Raw genomic sequence first — 22400 nt, forward strand, 5'->3', positions numbered from 1 at the left:
TCGCTGATTTTTGTTTAGTTAATTATAAAAGTTAAAATTATTGATTGTTATAAAAAAAAAAAACACTTTAAAGGACAAATTAGTTTTTCAATTCTATTAGGTGTAGAGGGAGGCATGTTGAAAACCATTTTTCATATGTCATAATTAATTATCTACAACAATAAATAACTAATTTTTTTTTTTTATTTTTGACGGGAAAAAATAAATAATAAATAAATTAACATGTTATCACTTCTTCTTGGTGATAGTCATAATATTATATATATATATATATATATATATATTTTGAAACATGATAGTCATAATTTTGTACTGATTAATTTCAGAATTGAAACTTGAAAATAAATGTAACTTATGGTAATTTAAAATTAACACAATGATGATACAAGTAATAAAGACCAAACAAGCCCTAATACTCTAATTCTGGCTGCTCTACTTTAGAAACATGTGTAGTGAGTGGAATGAAGACCTGAGCTCAATTCTTTAGTTTTAATTTACTTCCCTAATTAGAAGGTAAATTGCTACTTCTTCCATCCAAAATTAGCAACTACTCTCAATTATTTAGGTAAAATTTTAGCTAATTATTTATTCATAATTATAATAAAATAAACAATATGACTGAACATTAAAAAATAAAAGATATTTTCAACTTTTTTTTTTTTTTTTTTTTTTTTTTTTTGAATAGAGATATTTTCAACTTCAATAAACGAAATTGATGGGGAAACCATAAAAACGTACACACTCCTATTTCCCCTCCAAACTTCATCTCTAACCCTAATCTAACTAATATTACATTACCACTTGGCAAGGAATTAATCAAACTAAATACCACATTATTATCAAAATATAATTGAAATAATTTTAGATCTTCCAATTCTTAATTTTCCTTGAAATATGGATCTTACATCAACAATTTAGCACCATTTGTAAAGAGCACATTGCACAAAAGTATCAACCACTCACTCAATCATCAAACATAACTATAAATACACTCCTGTTCTGAAAAAACAAATCATCAACACTCGAGTTTTTCACAAGTAACAAATCAAGAAAATCTTTATCTTCTCAAAAACAAAACATAGAAAATGGACTCACAAAACATTAACTACCACGCTGGTCAGGCCAAGGCCCAAACCGAGGTAAGAACATATGTTAAACTCTTCAACGTTGTGTTACGCCTCTAATTCTTTGAATTCCACTTATCTTAGGTTTTCTTTGAAGATGTATTAAACACCCATATTTGATAATACTATGATTAAATATATTTTTTTATTCTTTGTTACTATCACGCCGTGTCTTAATATTCACGTTTCAATTTTTAAACATGTACGTACTAGGGCTAATTCTTGTTGCGTGTTGTTGTCTCACAGGAGAAGGCTAGCAACTTGACAGACAAGGCTAGCTCCGCTGCCCAATCAACCAAGGAATCCATTCAAGAGGTCCGTTGCTATCTTTTTCTTATTTTAAATTAGGTTTTGTGTGAGACGGTTGTATAATAAGACATGTGCTTTGATTATGAAAATTACTCGTAAATAATACTTTTAAAGGTGGCATTTTATTTTTTAATACGAGCCATAATTTGGTTACATGTAGGCTGGAGCACAAATGCAAGCTAAGGCACGAGACACAATGGATTCAGTGAAGGAAGCCACCGGAATGAACAAATGAAGCACCTAACTTTATTTGAAGTCTTGGCTACTTTTTATGAATCTAGCTTTTTTAATAAGTGGGGTGAAGCTTGAGCTTCTAAGCCATTTTTTTTCTAGTACTGTGTTTTGGTGTTTTTAGGGTTTATTTTAATTTCATCCTAAAAAGAGATGATTTTTATCCTCTAGATGTCCAATGTAATATCGTACTACTACTAGTTCTTCGAACTTTTCATATAATATGAAGTGAAATATTATTTGCCTCAATTATGTCGATTTCTTTTGGCACTTTATGTTTTGTTTATTTTCACTAACATCTTGTCTTATTATACTCCGAACATATAAATAAATAATGAGAATTAAATATTGTATGCTCGTATTATTTCTTCCTTCTCAATGAATAAAATTAAACTTATAAAAGTATACAACATTATTCCTTTAATTTCACTAGCTTAAGAAGTCGTGATGGGTTGAGGTTCATTTATGAGTATCCTCCTTATCATAGAAGAGAAGTTAATAAATATAATACTCGTAGTATGTAAATGAAAAAAATACTTATATTGATTCTTCAAATAAGGTAATAACATAGTTTGCGCCATTAAGACTGACATTCAAATATTTTAGTTTATATCGATAATCTTCACTTAAGAGTTGTTTTCATTAAAAATGAAAGAAAACAAAACATATATGTTGGATGGATCATTTGCATGTATTCAAAAATGAACAAATGAGACGTATATTTAACAATGCAAAGATTGAACCATTAGCACATTCCTCAAATTATTTGGGTTCCATAAAATACTTCGATGTTGTCACCCTCCGTAAAATTGAACCTAATTTAACAATGCAAAGATTGAACCATTAGCACATTCCATAAAGAAGAATTTGGGACTAATTATAAACCTAATTTAAGTTTTATATTGGCTAGGTATGAAGAGTGAGAACAGATAATTTTTTGGGTTTTTAAAGAGATAGAGTTTCAACTAGACTAGTTTTAGTTTTTGTTCCGAAGACTCTACTAGACTAGTTTGTACTTCATATCTATTACGGAGTACCCCTAGAAACTTTTATAATGTATTGATGGATGAGAAAAACCAATTTAATGTTTTCTTGGCCTAGTGTAAATAAAATATTTCTCAATTTGTTAAAGTACAAATATCAATTAATAATACTCGTACTACTTTTTACACATTATTAAAGATGTGCTAAACAAGGAATGGGAAATGTATATTATAGTGTAATGAAATGTGCATGCAATGTTTGGTTTTTAATATTGCACTTACATGTTCAACCGTGTATGTCTTTAAATATTAACTCATAGTTGATTATGTTTACCAGTTCTTTAATTAAAATTTTGATAATTTAAAAAATACATTAAACAAATCCAACAAAATTAGAAGTTAATATTGTCTTTCACTAATCCACTAAATGTAACTCGATCGCACCAATTACTAAATCTATGAAACAGTCAAAGTATAGATTAAAAAATTATGGATGTTCTGAAATTATGGATCATACAACAACCTTTTAATACTCAATTTGTGAGGAGAGCATTTCACAAAAGTATCAACCACTCATTTAATTTACAAACATACCTATAAATTCATTCCTTTTCTATTCAATAAATCATTCATACTTGAGTTTTTCACAAGGGTTAGAAACAAACCAAAATATAAAAATATTTTCCATTCTCAAATACTTAATATAAAATGGACTCACAAAACGCTAGCTATCAAGCCGGTCAGGCCAAGGCCCAAACCGAGGTGAGTATATTTTTTTTTCCCAAACATTTTGTATTTTTGATTTTAATTTTCATCTTATTTTTCATTTTTAATTTTCTTATTATGTACTTCGTATTTAATATTCTACCTCCGTTACACATTATATGCAATGATTTGACATAATAAAGTAGAGAAGGAAAATGTCTAATCGTTGCAAATAATATGTAACGGAGGTAATATTTTGATCATAATAATCGGGTTTCTTATAAAATGTTGTGATTTCATAGGAGAAGGCAAGTAACATGGCGGACAAGGCTTGTTGTGCCGGCCAAGCAGCTAAGGAAACCGTTAAGGAGGTGATTTCCATTTGCCCTCTACGTACTTTTTATTTGATTTTACATTTCATTTATACTTCTGAAATCATCTCATGAATAAATTTAAATTACACCGCTTATAATAAATTATCACATAGTTCTCGTTATTAATTTATGATCACTAGGAAATACGACTACTTTATCCTAAGATGTATGCAACAATATCGATCTGTTTAATTTGTCGTGTATTTATAGTTTGTGGTATTATTATGGATGCGTAGGGTGGATCACAAATGCAAGCCAAGGCAACTAGCGCTATGGATTCAGTGAAGGAAGCCACCGGGATGAACAAATGAAGAACTTAATAGTTAACTTTGAATCATGAATTATTTTGTTAATAAGTGGGTAAAGCTCGCATAATGCATATACACATATATATATATGCATGTATGGCAGTGCTAAGCTTTCCTAGTACGTAGTATCACATTTTGATAATTTTTAGGTTTTTTTTTTAAATTTTTATTTTTTATTTTTTTCATCTTTAAAAGAGGCTTCAATCCTCAAGATGCTCAATGTAAAATGCTATGGAGTGATTCTCCACTCATTGCAGCTTATATGAAGTCAAATAGTAATTTTATTGGCCTTGATAAATTGATTATCTATCTCGAGCAAATCTCTATTGATCAAATATCAATTTTATTGGTCTTGTTAAGTTGATTACCTCAATGTAAATTATGAGTTTTGTTTGATTAGAGTGGCTTAGCCAAATAAACACAATATGATTCATCAAAAAAAAAAAAATTCTTAGGATTCAAATGTGCGCATTTAAATTAAAGTATCGTGATTAAGCTATCCATAATAAGAATGTGTCAAAGTGGTATGTAAAAATGCAAAAGTCAAATTTGTATTTTTTGGTTTTTCTTAAGTAGATGAAGTATTATATACAAAGTATCAACTTAGGTTTAAATGTTGATCTAAGTAAAAAAAAACCGATAAGGATTGTCAAAGTTCAAACTATAACTAAACTAAGGTTTAATAAAATCAAGGTCGTTCAAATTTTATCAATTGAATTAAGACAAATTTAAATAAGTGAAATTAAGCAAAGTAATAAACCTAATAAAGATAACTAAATGAGTAAACATAATCCCTATTTACGAAATTACGACACGTTACCCATTCACTCACATTTTAATTTCAAGCCCAATATCAATTACTAGCGCGAACCCTAAAAAAAATTGAAACTAGTTTTAGAAAAAAGCCCATTATATATTGGCCAATTGATCCGAGAAATAAGCCAGTCCATAAAAATTAATTGAATTTAAAATTCACACGTATACACAGAATAGAATCAATTCCAATTTCCATGGCTTCCCACTTTAGAAAAATAAAGTGAAACAATTTCTCATAAGATTTGATTTAAGTTAAGGTTCTTCACAATCTGAGCTTTAGTTTTGTAGTTTCGATTTTAAAGATTATATTTTTACTGGTAAGTTTGGATTTCAATACATCAAGTCTTAATTTTGTTGTTCATTTTTGGAAATTTTGTCTTTGAAATAGACATTGTGGATTAATATTGATAATTAGATTATTTTGTTCTGTTTCTAGGATCTGATGTTTGATTAATTCGATCGTTTTTAATGGGTTTGATGGAATTTGGATTAATGATGGAAAATTGAGACTTTCTGATTGTGATTGTGGTAATTGTAACTGGGTTTTGCCATTTTCCTGAAAAATTATAATCATTATGTGATTTTTGACTTGAATTCTGGAATTGTTGAAGAATTTTCTAGTTTTAATTCGTGCATGCAGATCCTAATCGAATATAATTTGAGAATTTTCTTGTATAGGGTTTAATTTTGAGTTGCATAGTTATGGAACAGTGTATCCGTATTGGATTTAGTTGTCGCGTTACTAGTTCAAATTATACTATCAATGCGACTATTGTTATCTACTAGAAGGGATGGAGGGAGTATGTTTTGGGGTGTTGGTATATTGTGAACTTGGTTAATATTAGCATTTTGTTTAGTTGAATAGTGTAAGATGATTAGCTTAATCTTGATACTCTTTTGCTGGAAATTAGAATATAAATGAAACCCTATAGTTAATTAGTTCGGTGTGATTGATCATATGTTCAGGGACTTTTAAAAGAGATAACCTGAGATAGAAGTATGGCTCCAGCTGAGAATCCTAAGAGAAGAGTAGCATTTGTGCTGACTGATGGCTTAGGTGATGTATCTATCCCAAAATTCGGGTTTAAGACCCCGTTAGAAGTGGCTAGAGTGCCCAATCTGGATGCCTTGGCTTCAGCTGGAGTTAATGGGCTTATGGACCCTGTTGAACCTGGCTTAGGTTGTGGGAGTGACACTGCCCATCTTTCTTTGTTGGGTTATAATCCAAGGGTGTATTACCGCGGACGAGGTGCATTTGAGTCCATGGGTGCTGGGTTGGCCATGTCACCAGGGGATATTGCATTTAAGGTAGTAATCCTCTTATTTTATTTAAATTTTGTCGCTATGCTCACATTTTATTAAGTTGTTTCTGTCACAGTTTGATAAGATTATAGGAGTAATCGCCAATGTTCTGTTGTAAAATTACTGAATTGTCTGAATACTGTACTTGATGTGGAGTATATGCATGGCATGGGCATATTTATACTTTCTATGTGTATTGGTGTTTTTGTAATGCCATTTTGTTTTGATTCAGTCAAATTTTGCAACCTTGGATGAGAAAACTGGCATCGTAATTAGTAGAAGGGCTGATCGGCATTTTGAAGAAGAGGGGCCTATTCTCTGTGCTTCTCTAGATGGGATGAAATTGCCATCCTATCCTGAGTATGAAGTTAGAGTCAGGTGCATATGCTTCTCATTCAGTTCAATCTTATATTAGTCTCAGGGTTTCATCCGCTTTGTGAATGATATCATTTTATGGACCTATACTGCATGAAATCATAAATCAGTTGATCAACTATGTGAAGCCATGTTATTCACTGAACATTTACTGTTTTAGCTACTTGATTTTAAAACTTGAAAATTCCCATGTATTGCTGTGATTAATATTCACAGTTGTAGTATATCATGTTGACGGTATATAAACTTTGCAATATTCGGTGTTGTTTTGTGTAGGTATGCCACAGAGCATAGATGTGGAGTGGTAGTGAAGGGACCTAAGTTAAGCGGGAATATTTCAGGAACTGACCCCTTAAAGGATAACCGCTTACTTCTACAAGCCAAGCCCTTGGATGATACCGAAGAAGCAAAACACACAGCTGCAGTTGTGAATGAATTATCCAAGGAGATATCACGTATACTTGTGTCACACCCTGTGAATGAAAAGAGAGTAGCGCAGGGAAAGAGCATTGCTAATCTTGTCCTGTTACGAGGTTGTGGTATCCGAATCGAGGTCTGTTCTTCCTTAATCCACATCCTAGACTATCATTTTGTTCATGTGTGCCTCATAGAGAAAAGGTTGATGTGATTATTTTTATATGGACCGGACTTATTTTGTGATCCTTGGGAAATGGGTTCCTCTCCCTACTTGAGTTACCAATCTTGGACAGTTAAACCTTGTTTAATTAGCTAATTGCATGATCAATTTATTGCTTTATGCCATATCTGGTTTTAACTATGATCCATGCCTTTTCAGTAATTTGTCATGTTAGTCTGTGAGGTATAAGCCATCTGCCATATAACCTGTCATGTGGTGTGATCTAGTTTTGTAGTTTATTGAAATTTAAATTCAAACTACTAGAAGAAAAGAAATGTAGAATTTAAAAAAAGTTCAAAAATTGCCTCATCGAAAAAGATGATATTAGTCGATTTCTTTAGTGAGTTGGATATTTTGGCTTTGGATGTTATTTTGTTCGTTTTTTTGTTTATTGTTTCTGTTTTTATCCATTGTCTTTTCTTAGACATCGCTTATTGCAGGTGCCACCATTTGAAAAGCAACACAACCTACGACCATGCATGGTTGCTCCTACTAAGATCATTGCTGGTCTTGGGATGTCTCTTGGCATTGATATCCTTGAAGCTCCTGGAGCAACAGGAGACTATCGAACCTTGCTAACTTCCAAAGCGACTGCAATAGCCAGGGCCCTTTCAGCTCCTTTAAACTCTTGCCCGAATGTTTTTGTTCCTGGGGAGGATGAGCACAAGCCTGGTCATTCTGATGGATACGATTTTGGGTTTCTGCACATCAAGGTATTCAACTTTCCTCTATTTAACCGTTGATATATTCCCTACTTTGATACTTAGTACCTTTAATTTCTACCAAACCTGGTTCCCTCACTTGGACACCTGGATACAATGTAAACTTTGGACTCTTTGGACACTTCAAACTGGAGCAAGGGCAAGAGGAACTCCTTGTATTCAGTTCTTTTGAATCAGTTCCACCATTTGAGATAGTATAATGTATTTGATGGTTTGATCATATTCATGACAACTTTTTCCAAGTCCATTTTTCATATTCTCTTGTGATGTCAAATTGATTTATTCTTGCAGGCAATAGATGATGCAGGCCATGATAAAGCAAGTATTTTAAAAGTCAAAGGATTAGAAGCTGTTGATAGAGCAGTAAGGCAGCTAGCTAAACTCCTTTGGCAAGCTGAATCGACAGGAAAGTTTGAATACTTCCTCTGTCTAACGGGCGACCACTCTACACCAGTTGAATATGGGGACCACAGCTTTGAACCTGTTCCTTTTGCACTATGTCGATTGAGAGACTTTGTGGGTGCAATAGGCGGCGAATCAATCCTGATGGAAACTTCCCTTGAACCTTTTCCTCTTCCAACTGTGACTGCTGGGGAAGATCTAGCGGAAGAGTGCATATGTGATGATGAAATTAGAGCCTCAGTGAAGGCTTTCTGTGGTGATTCGGTTTCTGAATTGAGTGAGATTGCTGCTGCAAGGGGTTGTCTGGGCCGTTTTCCAGGGAGTGAGATGATGGGAATCATTAAAACATTTCTCAAGCTGAAATTTTAATCTTCTCACAGGAAAAGGAAGGTAACTGACTGATTTCAGGGCACTGATTGAATTCACTGACTCTCATGATTTTGGCTGAATTACTCTCAGTATAAACTTTATGATATCATGTTCTGCTATCAAATTTCTTGCTGCTGATGTTGTTGTATCTACTGCATTCACATTCTGATGGTTCAGATACTGACCGAAGTTTTGATATGTACATACTGCATTCACTTTCTGAGAATTAAGATACTTTTATCATTCCAGAAGATTTTGTCATTAGAATCTGATTCTCTTGTACCTCTTTTATAAAAGAGTGAAGACTTCATGTTATTACTTTCTTAGTTTTTAATAATTACAAGTAATACATGTTTCTCAAAATGGCATTACATCGGAATTTTTCGCCTGCTAGCCCTTCTTCATTAGCATGTGTTACATCTTTAACACTTCTACTTTCAGCCAGAGTTCGAGGTGTTATTATAAAGTAAAATCCTACCCCCTCTATCTAGAATTAATTGTCATGTTATCTTAACGGCTTAAGCAATGAATACTAAAACCAAAGAAATTTAACGATTAAAGTCAAATGTGGCTAATTATTTTAAAATTTTTAATTTCAGCTTTTTTCGAGGAAGAAACTAATTGGTCACTACAGGATATGCATGCAGATTTTTGGGTTTGTCTTATTTTGCTTTCTTTACACCACTCTATATCAAAGCTTAGTACTAAAATATAGTATGACCCACTAAGGTACATAAAAGAAAAAACAATGACTGCTTTCAGCTTTAAAGATGCACTATCTTTATATCTTCATTTGTAAGGAATAATACTTCATTCACCTAAAATTTTAACAAATTCAATAATTGAAATCACTTTGCATGAAAAACAGAGTAAAGCTCCACATCATTCTACATTAAAGCACTAAAAAACCACCACTCAATTTAAAGTTGATATGACACTTAAAAAATGTGGACTATACTTGTATATATATATGCATAAACCCATATACAATAATATTAAGAATCATTTTCACAACTCACAAAGAAATCAAAGTTGTTAAGAGTATATTTGATCATAGCAAAGATAATGTATGTTACAAGGGGTCTGTCATTATACAGGAAAGACCCAAGCTCCTTGTCAATTAGGCCACCAGATTATGCACCAAATACTGGTGTGTTAGTTATTACTGATGATTTAACAGATGAGCAGGATACTTACTGTTGGGGTGCTTGTGATTATAAGAGGGTTAAGACTTTACCCTTTCCTCAGAACAAGATGCTGTCGATTGTTCATTCGTCAGACATCAGAGATCCTACTGTCACTAAGGTTTGGTTCCTCCCGGTTGTTGGTGAGCCACTGTCTGCTCATAGGTACTACATTATACGTGCTAAAGGCCATCACAAAGGGTACTCTCTCTAACTCTTTCTTTTTGAGGCTAAGTTATATGATATTGAATTTGAATTGGATTATACATAGTTTATCTTATAAAAGCATCAATGATTCCCTAAGTTATTAAACTATTTGATCATGTTATAGTACAAAGTTGAACTTAAATCATGTGAAGGTGATCCTATATTGGTACTTTGGAGCAAATCCTTGTATATTCTTTCTTCTAATATAATAATTTTCCTAATTCCTTCATTGTTTATTAGGAAAGCATGCACAAGTTCAAAAAAGTCAGACATATGCTCATGCTGCTGCTACTCTGACTTTATAAACGATATAAAACCGAGGCCATTTGATTACAGAGACATCTACCAACAGTTTGAGATACGCCGTTACCATGGTGGTGGTTTCTATGCTAAGTCTGTTGCTTATGATGGAGTTCCTCCACGATTCTTACGAAAGAAAGGGTGGGAGGTAAGAGTTTATCGTTCTATTCGAGGAAAAATACACGATGCATTAGGCCTTGATGAGTCTGTCCAAGCATCTCTTCCTCCACCTCCATCTTATCCTCTTCCGCCTCAGAATCAACATGCTGCAGTCATTGTAGGACGATGGTATAGCCCCTTCTTGTTTCTTAGGTAAGCAACAAACACTAAGCTTATTTTGGGTCTTTATAGTTTTGGACCTCATTTTTATGTTTAAAGTAATGTTGTACATGTTATTGTCACTTTAATGTAGGGAAGAGGCAAAGTTGTGGCGACATATGAAGAAATCGATGTTCTATGAGATCACCCTCGAGCAATATTGGGAAGAGATATACTCGCGACCAAATAGGGGCAATGAAGAGGATGACACCATTGTCATTGACGCGATGGTTAAAAGAGAAGAGGCATTAGTCTATGGCTCGGAAGCCACGATAGAAGTGAAACCTATGCTAGGATTTGTGTGTTTCACCGTGCCTAACAATTCGGGCAATGGAAATAAGGTGAGGTTGGGGATGGGATTGGCGGTGTTCGAGGCCATGAGAGGAATACAAATGGAAAGAGGATGGATGGAAAATCAAGAAGATGATGTGAGAGTGGAGAGAGTTGAAGAGATTGGAAGGAGGAGAAGAGAGAATATGAAATGGAAAAGATTTGGGTGTTATGTTTTGGTGGAGAGCTTCTTGGTTAGGAGGATTGATGGGATTTTGATAATGAAGTATAACTTCAAGCATACACATAAGATTCAATGCAAATGGGATTGACTTGTAATCTTTTGTACTGTAAAAATGTCAAAACTGTGCATAAAGTTTGGTTAATAATTTATACACAAACATGTACGTGTGATGTTATAAACTATCTCTCATACTTTGTTACTTTTCAGCTCATAATAAACTTTATTTTACCTTCGATACTAAAACTTATTTTCCAATATAAATTTGACTTATCATCAAAATAAAATTTAAAAGTATTTAACCCTCTAAATCCGCAAATTATACTTCGTATTAAAATAGAGGTGATTAAAAATCGTGAGAATTCTAGTGAAGGCAAAGAGTATCACTAGAACCAACTAACAAGGCGTCACACCGGTATCTTAAACCCAACAATTCATTTATGATGTGGGCACATTTCATTATGGGCTGCACTTAAATATTGTATTGCATTTGTAGTTATCTACCAAGACCACATGAATGAATCATTTAAAAGTCCAACAATTCTTATTTAATGCAAACGAATCGACTTAGATTTCTTTCCTTTATTGTTTATAATAATGTGGATTAATTGATTTTATATTATAAACTTGTACAAACTTTATTTCAAGTTTTACTGCTTTCAGTAAACTCAACTAAAATTATGGCAACTCAAGCTCTTCTTTCTTCTTCTTTGACTGTTTGCCCAAGCTTCAACTTCAAGGGTAATTTAATCTTGCTTCTTTCTTGTATTTTTACTAATTTTCTAATATATTTAGTGCTATCTTTATGTTCACTGATTGTTTTTGGGGTTTTCTGGGTTTGGATCATTTACTACCATTTTTGTTTTTACTGTGTTAGTTGAAGTTTTCTGATAGGCCTAATAGTACTCCCTTAGTCTCTAAAAGTTATTCCTACTTTGACGGTGATTGTTTCAAAAAGTTAGAACAACATTTAGAGACGGAAGAAGTATCACACAACATGATGTTGGATCAAATTATCTAGATTTGGGCAATTTAATCTTACTGTTAATGTTAGTTTGCACCATTACAATAAGAAAGTCAAACTATTGGATGGTTTTCATACTTAAATGGTTTGTTTTTTATGGGCCATGGGGTAGGCCTAACCCTTTCCTCTTGTGATCTTGGTTAATTGTAGAAATTTCTAGATCATAAATGTTACAATACCCTATTAAATTGAAAATAAATTGAAGTAAGAGACTTTTTTTTTTTTTTTTTTTTTTTTTTTCTGGGTTGAATCTAGATCATTATTGTGGTTTTGAATATAAAATTTGATAGTTTGTAGCAATAATTGAAAACCATTTCATGCAGAATTGTTTTAGTTAGATTCTGACATTATACTGTTCTAGGCAGTAAGGACTAAATTAAACTGAATACATTTTGTTTAGGTGATGTGAATGGCTTAAGGTATTCATCATTACATACTAAGCAATTACAAATTGGGAAAATTTCTACTGGGTTTAAAGTAAGAGCACAAGCTGCTGCCTTTGCTGATTCGAGAGGAATCGAAATCCCAAAACATTGGTACAATATAACTGCTGATCTTTCTGTTAAACCCGCCCCACCCCTGAATCCTCGGACTTTTGAGCCTGTCAAACCGGAAGATTTGGAACCTCTTTTCCCTGAAGAGTTGATCAAACAGGAAGTGAGCAATGAAAGATACATTGAAATACCTGATGAGGTTATTGATGTTTATAGTCTATGGAGACCAACTCCTCTGATCAGGTTCTGATTGTTCTTAGTAATATGTTTCTATTGCATAAAAGTTTTCAAGTCTTATTAATGCAAAAGTAAAACTTGTTTTAATGCTTGTAAGAAGGGATGTTAAATTAAGTTTATACATGTATATAGAGCCAAGAGATTGGAGAAGCTCCTTGGAACTCCTGCAAGGATTTATTACAAGTATGAAGGTGTTAGCCCTGCAGGATCACATAAACCTAACAGTTCCGTACCACAAGCTTGGTACAACGCGCAGGCAGGTGTCAAAAAGATTGTGACTGAAACTGGAGCTGGGCAATGGGGTAGTGCCCTTGCCTTTGCTTGCAGCATATTCAACCTAGATTGCGAAGTAAGAGTTATTTGATTGTGCATTATTTCGATTTATATTTCACATATTTGGTCTGATCTCTTTGATTGAGCTTTCTTTTACCAAGAAGAACCAATAATTATTTGCATAATTTAGGTCATTCTCAGCATTTATATAACAGGCTGCACATTTTTTTCTTGAAAATCATCTAGGGTCTCATTGCCTTTTGAGAGCTTTGTTACTTTCTTTTTCATGACATGAACCTCAGTTTTGGTGCATATGAGTTATTTCAGTCAGAGCTTTGTTAAAGCTAAAGATATGCACCCAGAGATACTAGGACTGGCTTTAATGTACAAGTGTTTCTTGATGGTGTTCATTGATTTCGTTGTAAGCCTTTCGTGATTTCTACTGAACTATACATAATGCAGAGAACTTGAGTTAAATGCATTGATGAATGGGCGTATACAGTAAACAAAAGGGCCTAAGTGTAAAGCTTTCCCTGCATACAAGTACTTTGCATGTTTCTTATTCATGTGTGTATTTTCACTGAACTATACATAAAGCAGAAAACTTGGGCAAATAGAGAAAACAAGAGGGCCCAAGTGTAAAGATTTTCCTGCATATGACTATATGAGTACCTTTTCCGGTTTGCATATGACTAATGTGTATTATTTCACAATGATTCTATTCTGTGCTGAATGCTGATAATTTTGCAGGTGTGGCAAGTTCGTGCCTCATATGATCAGAAACCTTATAGGAAACTGATGATGCAGACTTGGGGTGCCAAGGTTCATCCATCACCATCTGATTTAACTGAGGCAGGCCGGAAAATCCTTCAATTAGATCCATTGAGCCCCGGCAGTCTAGGAATTGCAATTTCAGAAGCCGTAGAGATTGCTGCAACAAATCCTGATACAAAATACTGTCTAGGAAGTGTGCTTAATCATGTCCTGTTACATCAGACTATTATAGGCGAGGAATGTATAAAACAGATGGAAGCATTTGGTGAGACCCCTGACGTGATAATTGGGTGTACTGGTGGAGGGTCCAATTTTGGAGGACTATGTTTCCCTTTTATCAGGGAAAAACTGAGTGGTAAAATGAATCCTCTCATAAGAGCTGTTGAGCCTGCCGCTTGCCCTTCCTTGACCAAAGGGGTGTTCACTTATGATTACGGTGATACTGCTGGGATGACTCCGTTGCTGAAGATGCACACTCTTGGTCATGACTTCATTCCAGACCCTATCCATTCCGGTATTCTCTCATTGTTCCTTATCTATATACTTCAGAAATCCCATGTTAACCACGGCATTGTTATGATGTTGGTATGATTGTGTAGGTGGGCTGCGTTACCATGGTATGGCACCATTGATTTCACATGCATATGAATTGGGTTTGATGGAAGCAGTGGCTATTCCACAAACAGAATGTTTCCAAGGTAATCTTCAAGCTTCTACTTCTGATAATCTTCCTGTTAATTTGCTAACATACAATGGCTTAGCAAGAAGCCATGATTGTGAATTTGTTTGGCTCAACTGAATGAAACTTTAGTATGATCTGAACCTACTTTGATATACATCAGGTGCTATACAATTTGCGAGGTCTGAAGGACTGATCCCTGCACCAGAGCCAACCCATGCCTTAGCCGCTGTTATCAGGGAGGCTCTCCAATGCAAAGAAACGGGAGAATCTAAAGTGATTCTAATGGCAATGTGTGGACATGGCCACTTTGACTTGCCAGCCTATGACAGCTTTTTGCAAGGAAATTTGGTCGATCTGTCCTTTTCCGAGGAGAAGATACGGGAGTCACTTGCCAAAATCCCCCAACGTGTGTCTTGAAGAGCTGAACCCTAAAATGGTATGCATGCTCCGGGCTTTTTTCCTTTCAGTAATATATTTTCGGGAAGATTTTGTTGCTTTGGGAGCTTAAAAGAATGTTATTATTAGCCTATTTGGTGTTTGTGATCAATGTTTTCAGATTGAAGTAAATCATCTTAAGAAATTCTTATCAGTTCATCAATTTTTAGGTAGGAGTTGTATGAGTGTGATTAAATTATTAAGGAGGAAGGTAACCTCATACATGTCATGGTTTATGAAACCAAATTTTCTACAAAATAACATTCTTTCATTTGGCTTCTAGACTTGTGTAAAACTCCCCTTGCTCTGTGATGTTCATGCAAGATTTGCGTAATCTGAGATGATGGATTGATATTTGATAATCTTGAATTTCTGTTTGTTTTGATTATGCATTTGCGCTGAGAAAATCTGAACATGTAATGCCATAATATTGTGGATTTTGTTTTTGACATTACTTACCAAAAATGGGTTAAATAGGAGTTTGTCATTAAATAGAATAAACAATTATGTTATTGCTAAATACAGAATTCTATTTTACAGCCTATTTTTTCAATGGGGCAGGGTTGGTTGAGTGTTGTCATTACATTAACTAAATTCGGATGGCTACTATATTGTTATCCCTAAAACAAATTAACAAGGAAATATGCGAATTCATTGCTTAAATTCATGAATTTGTAATGAAAACATCTAATATTCCATGCAATGACAGATTCCTTCCTAGCTTAATATACATTTCTCCAGCTCCAGCTTGAACATAATAAAGGTACCGCCTTTTTTTTTTTTGCTAAACATCTACAAAACCTCGATTTCCTTCCCCAAACCTTTTTAACTTCCATTTCTTTCCGGCCATTGGATTTTTTTATTCAAGAGATCCCTTGAAATGGCACGTCAAAGCAATGGCATCACAGCCTGCATAAATTTGATAACTCTCCTGATTGGATTCTTTCTTCTATTCCTTCGGATATTCTTGGCCACCCATGAGGACATGACCTGCTTTGCTCTCATAAGTTCGCCTTGCCTTAGAATAGGTATCCTGCTTGTGGTCATATCATTCTTAGGACTAATTGGGAGTTGCTGCCGCTCCCCTTTCATTATGTGGCTCTACTTGCTCGTCTATTTGGTCCTCATTTTGGTGGTGGCGATTACTGTTCTGCTTTGGATTGTTGTTATCGCCAAAGGTGCTGTCCGTCTTGATGTTGGGAAGCCTCACAAGCTTAATGACTTCACTTTCTGGTTCCAAGATCAGGCTATGGGTATAGCTGACTGGTCCGTAGTCAGGAAGTGCTTGATCCGCAAGGATATTTGTTGTCATGGCCTAAAGGATAACTTCTTCTTTTCAAACAATCTTAAGGTTTGTTACACTATATTTTTAACGTTCATAGGATGTGAAAACAATATGAACTTATTTTTACCCTGCCCCTAAATATTGTAGTACTTCGTAGTTGATTAAAAAAAAATCTTGTTTGATAACGTATGTATAAACTTAAGCATATAAAAACTCTTGTCTCAGACCTTTTGCATTAGGATCCTTTGGTGTGTGTTGGTAACATTCATGATTATAACACATCTACATCATTGTCGTTTGTGACTCCTTATAACAAACCTGACAAAATTTTGTTTATGTATTTCACAGCAAGGTTGCTGCCGCCAACCTGCCAACTGCACTGTGAACTTTTTGACGAAACATGACTGTGATGTTTGGAATAGGGACACCAAAACAATGTGCTACTACTGCAGTACTTGTGCAGAGGGGTTTGTTAGCCAACTCGCCGTATTGTGGAAAAGGTTGTTTCCGGGGATTGTTGTACTGCTCGTTGTCCTCGTTATTGTTTTTAGTATTGGATGCCGGGCTTTCAGGCAGAATAAGGCTGATCATTATAGAAGACTCCATCAAAGTGATCAAACTGCTGCTAGGACTTGAGCTTCAACTCAGATAATTGTAGAGTTGTAGGATACCTTTGGATACTCTCATTTGGAAGTGCATTTTACCTTAGAATTTAGAAACACAATGTAATTTTGGGTGTTTAAAATTGCCCCTTTCAGGTGTTATAATTATATTGGCTGCTAGCAGCAATGTTTTACATCTATGTGTATTTTGTATTGATGAAATCCTTCTTCAAAAACGAAAAATGTCTTATAATTTGCATATTTGAGCTTTGAGGTTTAAGTAAAAATTAAAAATGTTGCGCTAGAAGGAGGGGTCGAACCTCCGACCTTGTGGTTAACAGCCACACGCTCTAACCAACTGAGCTATTCCAGCTTGGTTGTTTAATTTTAGAAAAAAAATTATTAGTATTAAGATTCTCACCTATAAATTAGATCAAGAAGTTAAAATTATGGTGAAGTACATATGGTCTTTGACACTTAACTATTTGCTGAATTTGCTCTAACTATTGAATTTGCAAAAGAGTGAAGGATTAATCGCGACACAGCAATGAGCAAATGCCATGATCAAGGGATTCAGGGAAATTCTGCATTTGCAGATACTTCATATCCATGTGTATGTGTAAAATTGCGGGTAATCTTGCTCTTAAGCAGTTTATTAAATTTGGCTTCATATGATCTCGAAATAAAAAAAAAAAAAAAAAATCTTTTAACTTGTTTACAAATTTGGCTTCATTCAACCTCGAAATAAACATTTGTCAACCATTGTTCTCTGATTACTAAGCTTGAGACTAGTAATTGTTCAATAGCAGGCAACATGGTATAACTTGAATGAACATCAAAAACGTTAAAAAAATAACAAGTCGCTAGAAGGAGGGTTCGAACCTCCGACCTTGTGGTTAACAGCCACACGCTCTAACCAGCTGAGCTATTCCAGCTTTGTTGTTCTTTCATTAATACTTTGTAAATATAATCTTTCCATACATGTAGATTGTTGCTTTAACCTTGCATTCTAGTTGCTGAAAAATGAAAATACCCAAATTCATGAAAAAACGAGACAAATTTACCAAGTTTCTTCACTAGAATATTAGTACATAGAAATTAGATTTAACAACCTATTCAAAAGTCAATACACTATCCGCTACCACCAAACAAGGCCATAGCCTAAAATGGCTTAGTGGTAGCAAAAACTAATACAAGAGCTCAATAGACTTAAACAAGCAAAGACTAACAAGAGCTCAACCCAACTTGTACTTACAAAAAACCAAGAGTACCTTACGGCATTAAATTAAGCCGCTAATTACCAAACAAGACCATACATAGTCTAAAAAGGTTTGGTAACAAAAACTAGTACTAGAGCTCAATAAACTAAACAAGCAAAGAACACTACAAGAGCTCAAGCAACTAACATTGCACAAAACTAGGGAAGTTCAGCATTAAGCCATTAACAACGACTTGAAATCAGCAGCAACAGGTGCAAAACCAACAATCCTTCGCTTCCTTCTTACACCAAGAACACACATTCTTCTTCCCAAGTCTACTATGAACCCACCACAACATATTCGAAAGCGAATTTCCTTCATGAAAACCTTTCAAATCCCTTATCTTTTTCAATGCACTCTTGTGATCATAAATTGCTTCCAATGCATAAACAAAACCCTTCCAATTATCAGTAGCTTCCTTCCTCGCCAAAGACGGCGACGCCCACTCAACAACATCCCTAACAACCCAACATCAGAAAATAAAATCTCTGATAACACAGGCATTATAGGAAGAACCTGAATGCCAACCCTACACTCCTTATTCTCAGCTGCAGTAAACCACAGCTTAACTTCTCTCTTATACTCCCAGCATATACCAACCATCTTATTTTTCTTACAAAACTCCCCATTGTACACACCACCCTCCTTAACATGCAACCAGGTCTTAGCAGCCTCGATCTCGAACGAGGCTAGTGTCGATCCAACACTCACTAGATGACCATCACCATACACCAAACCCAAAAGCGAAGCCGAGTAATAAGCATTGATTGAAGCACTCGGATTCTCGGAATTCCGAGTATGCTCATCATGTAAATGATTAGTCCATGAATGTAACTTATAAGGATCAAATGACCTAAGTTTTGTATACTTAGATTTCTCCTTATTCTTCCCTAAACTCATATAAGATGCAACCAATGCATATGCATGACCTTTGAACTTCATACCCCATTCATCATCAAATTTTGCCAAAACAGCAATACTAAACACAAAATAACCCAATGTAAAATGATGATTATTGTACCTACCAAACCCGTAATCGGCTAACGGGTCCGAACAACCCGATTTACAAACAATACCACCCCATTTTTCATCATACAAAAACCCATTTTTCTCAAAATTACCCACTAACCAAGGTTCAATATATTCCCTTAAAAACATCTTAATTGCTGGGATTAACTCCTTGCAATTAATTTCCTCCGCAATTAAACCCAATCTAGCAATTTTAGCAACCTGCATTGCATAATGATAAGAATGGGTGGTTGAAATTGGGGATGAATTTAAACCACCAACATCTTTCCAAAGTGCACTAACAATTTCTGGGTAATTTTCTTCAGAAATTCCGCGATTAGAGTGCCATGAAATTGGAACATTGTTAGCCCTAAAACTCCATTGATTTCCAATTACAGCAACTAAATCTCCATCAATTGAATTATACATAAAATTATCAAGAACCCTAATCCCAGAATTATAAGCAGAAATCAGCTTAAGATGTAATGGATGAGCTAGCATCAACAATTGATCTCCCCACCCTTTTTTCTCCCATTTATACTCCAACTTAAATGGGGTTTCAAAAATTGCTTCGCCATTAACAGGGTAACAAGTATTGTAAAAATCGAGAATTTCTTCATTTTTCTGGGTTTTTTCATCTGGTAAAATCGCAATTCTAACAACCCCAGAAAACAATTCTGAACTAACAAAATGGGTATCATCTTTTTTCTCAAGATTCAAATCAGAAGAAGAGTAAATTACCCAGATTTGCTTGTTTTGAAGCTCGACTCTCTGTTTTCTGGGGGTTGAAGAAGAGAGAGAATTAATGGCGGATTTGGTGGAAAAAGAGAGGGGTAAAGTTCTAGAAACTTCTAAAGTAATGTAGGGACAACCTCTAGCTAAGATGAATCGAAAATCAGAAGAGGGGAAATCTAGGGTTACAGTGAGGTCATTGAAGGAAGAGACAAAATGGCGGGAAGATTGAGGGGTTGAGATGGTGAGATCAGGGGAGAAAGAGTGGGAGATAGAAGAGGGAGATAAGTTAATTGATGGGTAGGAGAGAGAAAATGAGGAGGGAGAGAGTTTTATAAGATATGGATGGATTAGCGACGGTTGATCGCCGTTTCCGACGATGAAGTTAGTGAAAAATGATGTGGTCGGAAGTGGTGAGGATAGGAGGGGTGTAGAGAAGTATTTAGATGGGTCGGGAATGTGGTTTGAGTTTGATGTTGGGAATAGAAATTGCGATGTTGTTGTTGTCGTCGTCGTCGTCGTTGTTGTTGTTGTTGAGTTTTCGAGTTTGACTATGGTCATTGTTGTTGTTGTTATGGAGTTTGAATGTAGGATGGTGCAACAAAGTTTATGGAAATTTGAGTGATGAAGGAATGTAAGAAGATGGGGAAAGTGGGGAGTTGATTTGGGTTTAAAAGAGTGAATGAAGGGTTTAAGCATGATGATGATTATGGGTGTTGGGAAGATAAATATGCGACATTTTTTAGATAAATGGTGGTAATTTGGGGGTTCATGCATGCTGAGCTTGGTTCCATGCAAAAAGAAGGTACTCCGTATAACAAGTAATTGACACTTGTTAGATTGTGTGTTTTCTTACTTGTTGTGTGTAGTTGAGCACCATCAAAATTGGCAACTCGTATTACAGTTTAGCCGGTATTGTTGTATGGATGGTATTTGTTGTATTTAATGTTTACTACAGAGTAGGAGTACTATGTAATTGATAGTACTCCGTATATTTTAATTTTTTACTACCTCAGCTCCATCTCCGAAAGAACGACACAATTAGCCTAATTTTAGTCCAAAAAAAAAAATATCCATCTGCATTAAAACACCCACCAATTTGCAACAATATTTGTGCAAAATTAGCTTCCCCATATAAAAATTTGATTTTTCATGTAATTTTATTACTTTCTCTCTCTATTTTTTTACAAACCCCATGTAAATTTATCTTTTCAATATACTTTTACTTCTTTTTATTTAATTTTCTTAATACCCGCGTAAACAACCCAAATGGGTTGTTCTTTCGGGGACGGAGAGAGTATTTTTACTTTTTTGAAAGCAAGAAATCACGGGCATAATATTAATTAAAACAAATTAATTTCCGCTAAAGCATTTTTTTTTTTTTAAACCATACCCGTATCCCACCTTGCTACACTATGAGCAACAGTATTACATGATCAAGTTTTACCAAGCTTACAAGCCTAATTGTAGTTGTATGATCAAGTTTAATTTATGTGAGTAAAAGAATAAATATCATTGAAAAAATTCATACTCCGTAGTCCATACTACATACTGTCAAATTAAACAAAACTTGGCTCATATCCGATTTGGTTCCGAATCTTGCTATGTGAAGTTCTTAGGCCATCGGTATTCTAACACAACACCATGTCACCAGACTCACCACATCCAAATTCTCAACTGGACTATGCATTATATAGGCCCAAAGATAAAACCATATAAAAGGCCCAATTTAACTGGTATAGATATTGATCTTCTCCAAAGGGCTATCCGATCCGCATAGGACCCATCATTCATGGAGTATGAATTGACTACTGTACTATATATATTAGAAAACATAATCAAAGTGTTACATGTATTATTTGGTGTTTCATTTAATTTAAATCATCCTTTTATGCCTGCATTAATATTAAACATATACTAGTACAAGTATTAACTCGTCATCATTTTTAATAAGTCATTAAATGAGAAACTAATGTATTTAGTACGTACATTCAACAAGCTATCATGACATCCTATCATATTTAAATCACTAGTCTATTTCAATTATTTAACCTATACGAATATGACTTCACACAAAAAATTGAAATTCGTGATGAGCAAATGACCAAGTGTGTGAACTATAAGTAATACGGAGTAATTGTTAATCTATAAGTACTTAATAGTTCTAGTATATTACGAATTGTTTCCTATATAAGCTAAGTACGGAGTACTAGTGAGATCAATATAAACTTTCCAACAACTATACCAACAAAAGAATTAGTGAAATTGTACCCTTTGTAGTTGTAGGACAACAATATTCATAACGCAATTGTAATGTTTATACTTACTGGCTTATGCTACTTGTCTATGGCTGTATTTGGAATCATTTAGGTAGCTTTTAGTCGTAAATTTTTATCTTCAGATCAATAATACTAGCTA

The 22400-nt window shown here is 34.5% G+C and overlaps 6 protein-coding genes and 2 non-coding genes across 8 annotated transcripts; 5 read left to right on the top strand and 3 right to left on the bottom strand.

The window, feature by feature from the left end:
- The first annotated feature begins 1072 nt into the window (after nt 1–1072).
- LOC145595832 (uncharacterized) lies at nt 1073–4301 on the top strand. The gene is made up of 3 exons (XM_081652263.1): nt 1073–1139; nt 1371–1439; nt 3963–4301. Exons 1-3 carry the CDS (start codon nt 1086–1088, stop codon nt 4035–4037), a joined length of 198 nt encoding a protein of 65 aa, XP_081508389.1. The 5' UTR covers nt 1073–1085; the 3' UTR covers nt 4038–4301.
- Nucleotides 4302–5840: 1539 nt separating this feature from the next.
- Nucleotides 5841–8976, top strand: LOC145594951 (uncharacterized). Its single transcript, XM_081651300.1, has 5 exons — nt 5841–6158; nt 6385–6530; nt 6804–7080; nt 7605–7877; nt 8178–8976. The coding sequence occupies exons 1-5, from the start codon at nt 5850–5852 to the stop codon at nt 8655–8657; spliced, it is 1485 nt and encodes a 494-aa protein (XP_081507426.1). The 5' UTR covers nt 5841–5849; the 3' UTR covers nt 8658–8976.
- Nucleotides 8977–9647: 671 nt separating this feature from the next.
- On the top strand, nt 9648–11415 carry LOC145594997 (uncharacterized). The gene is made up of 3 exons (XM_081651351.1): nt 9648–10042; nt 10289–10660; nt 10761–11415. Exons 1-3 carry the CDS (start codon nt 9723–9725, stop codon nt 11266–11268), a joined length of 1200 nt encoding a protein of 399 aa, XP_081507477.1. The 5' UTR covers nt 9648–9722; the 3' UTR covers nt 11269–11415.
- A 370-nt stretch (nt 11416–11785) lies between these two features.
- LOC145595018 (uncharacterized) lies at nt 11786–17112 on the top strand. Its single transcript, XM_081651369.1, has 7 exons — nt 11786–11918; nt 12602–12938; nt 13065–13281; nt 13956–14493; nt 14579–14677; nt 14822–15097; nt 16730–17112. The coding sequence occupies exons 1-6, from the start codon at nt 11858–11860 to the stop codon at nt 15076–15078; spliced, it is 1509 nt and encodes a 502-aa protein (XP_081507495.1). The 5' UTR covers nt 11786–11857; the 3' UTR covers nt 15079–15097; nt 16730–17112.
- On the top strand, nt 15977–17017 carry LOC145596161 (tetraspanin-9-like). The gene is made up of 2 exons (XM_081652583.1): nt 15977–16447; nt 16730–17017. Exons 1-2 carry the CDS (start codon nt 15977–15979, stop codon nt 17015–17017), a joined length of 759 nt encoding a protein of 252 aa, XP_081508709.1.
- A 170-nt stretch (nt 17113–17282) lies between the features above and the next one.
- On the bottom strand, nt 17283–17356 carry TRNAN-GUU (transfer RNA asparagine (anticodon GUU)). Its single transcript has one exon. It is a non-coding gene; the product is annotated as a tRNA-Asn (tRNA).
- A 488-nt stretch (nt 17357–17844) lies between these two features.
- Nucleotides 17845–17918, bottom strand: TRNAN-GUU (transfer RNA asparagine (anticodon GUU)). Its single transcript has one exon. It is a non-coding gene; the product is annotated as a tRNA-Asn (tRNA).
- A 498-nt stretch (nt 17919–18416) lies between these two features.
- On the bottom strand, nt 18417–20543 carry LOC145596163 (glucan endo-1,3-beta-D-glucosidase-like). Its single transcript, XM_081652584.1, has 2 exons — nt 18639–20543; nt 18417–18557 (listed from the first exon to the last, which is right to left on the bottom strand). Exons 1-2 carry the CDS (start codon nt 20541–20543, stop codon nt 18417–18419), a joined length of 2046 nt encoding a protein of 681 aa, XP_081508710.1.
- Nucleotides 20544–22400: the final 1857 nt, after the last annotated feature.

Source organism: Chenopodium album, chromosome 19 (assembly GCF_948465745.1).
Source record: "Chenopodium album chromosome 19, dcCheAlbu1.1, whole genome shotgun sequence".
In the NCBI taxonomy this organism is placed as follows: Eukaryota; Viridiplantae; Streptophyta; class Magnoliopsida; order Caryophyllales; family Amaranthaceae; genus Chenopodium; species Chenopodium album.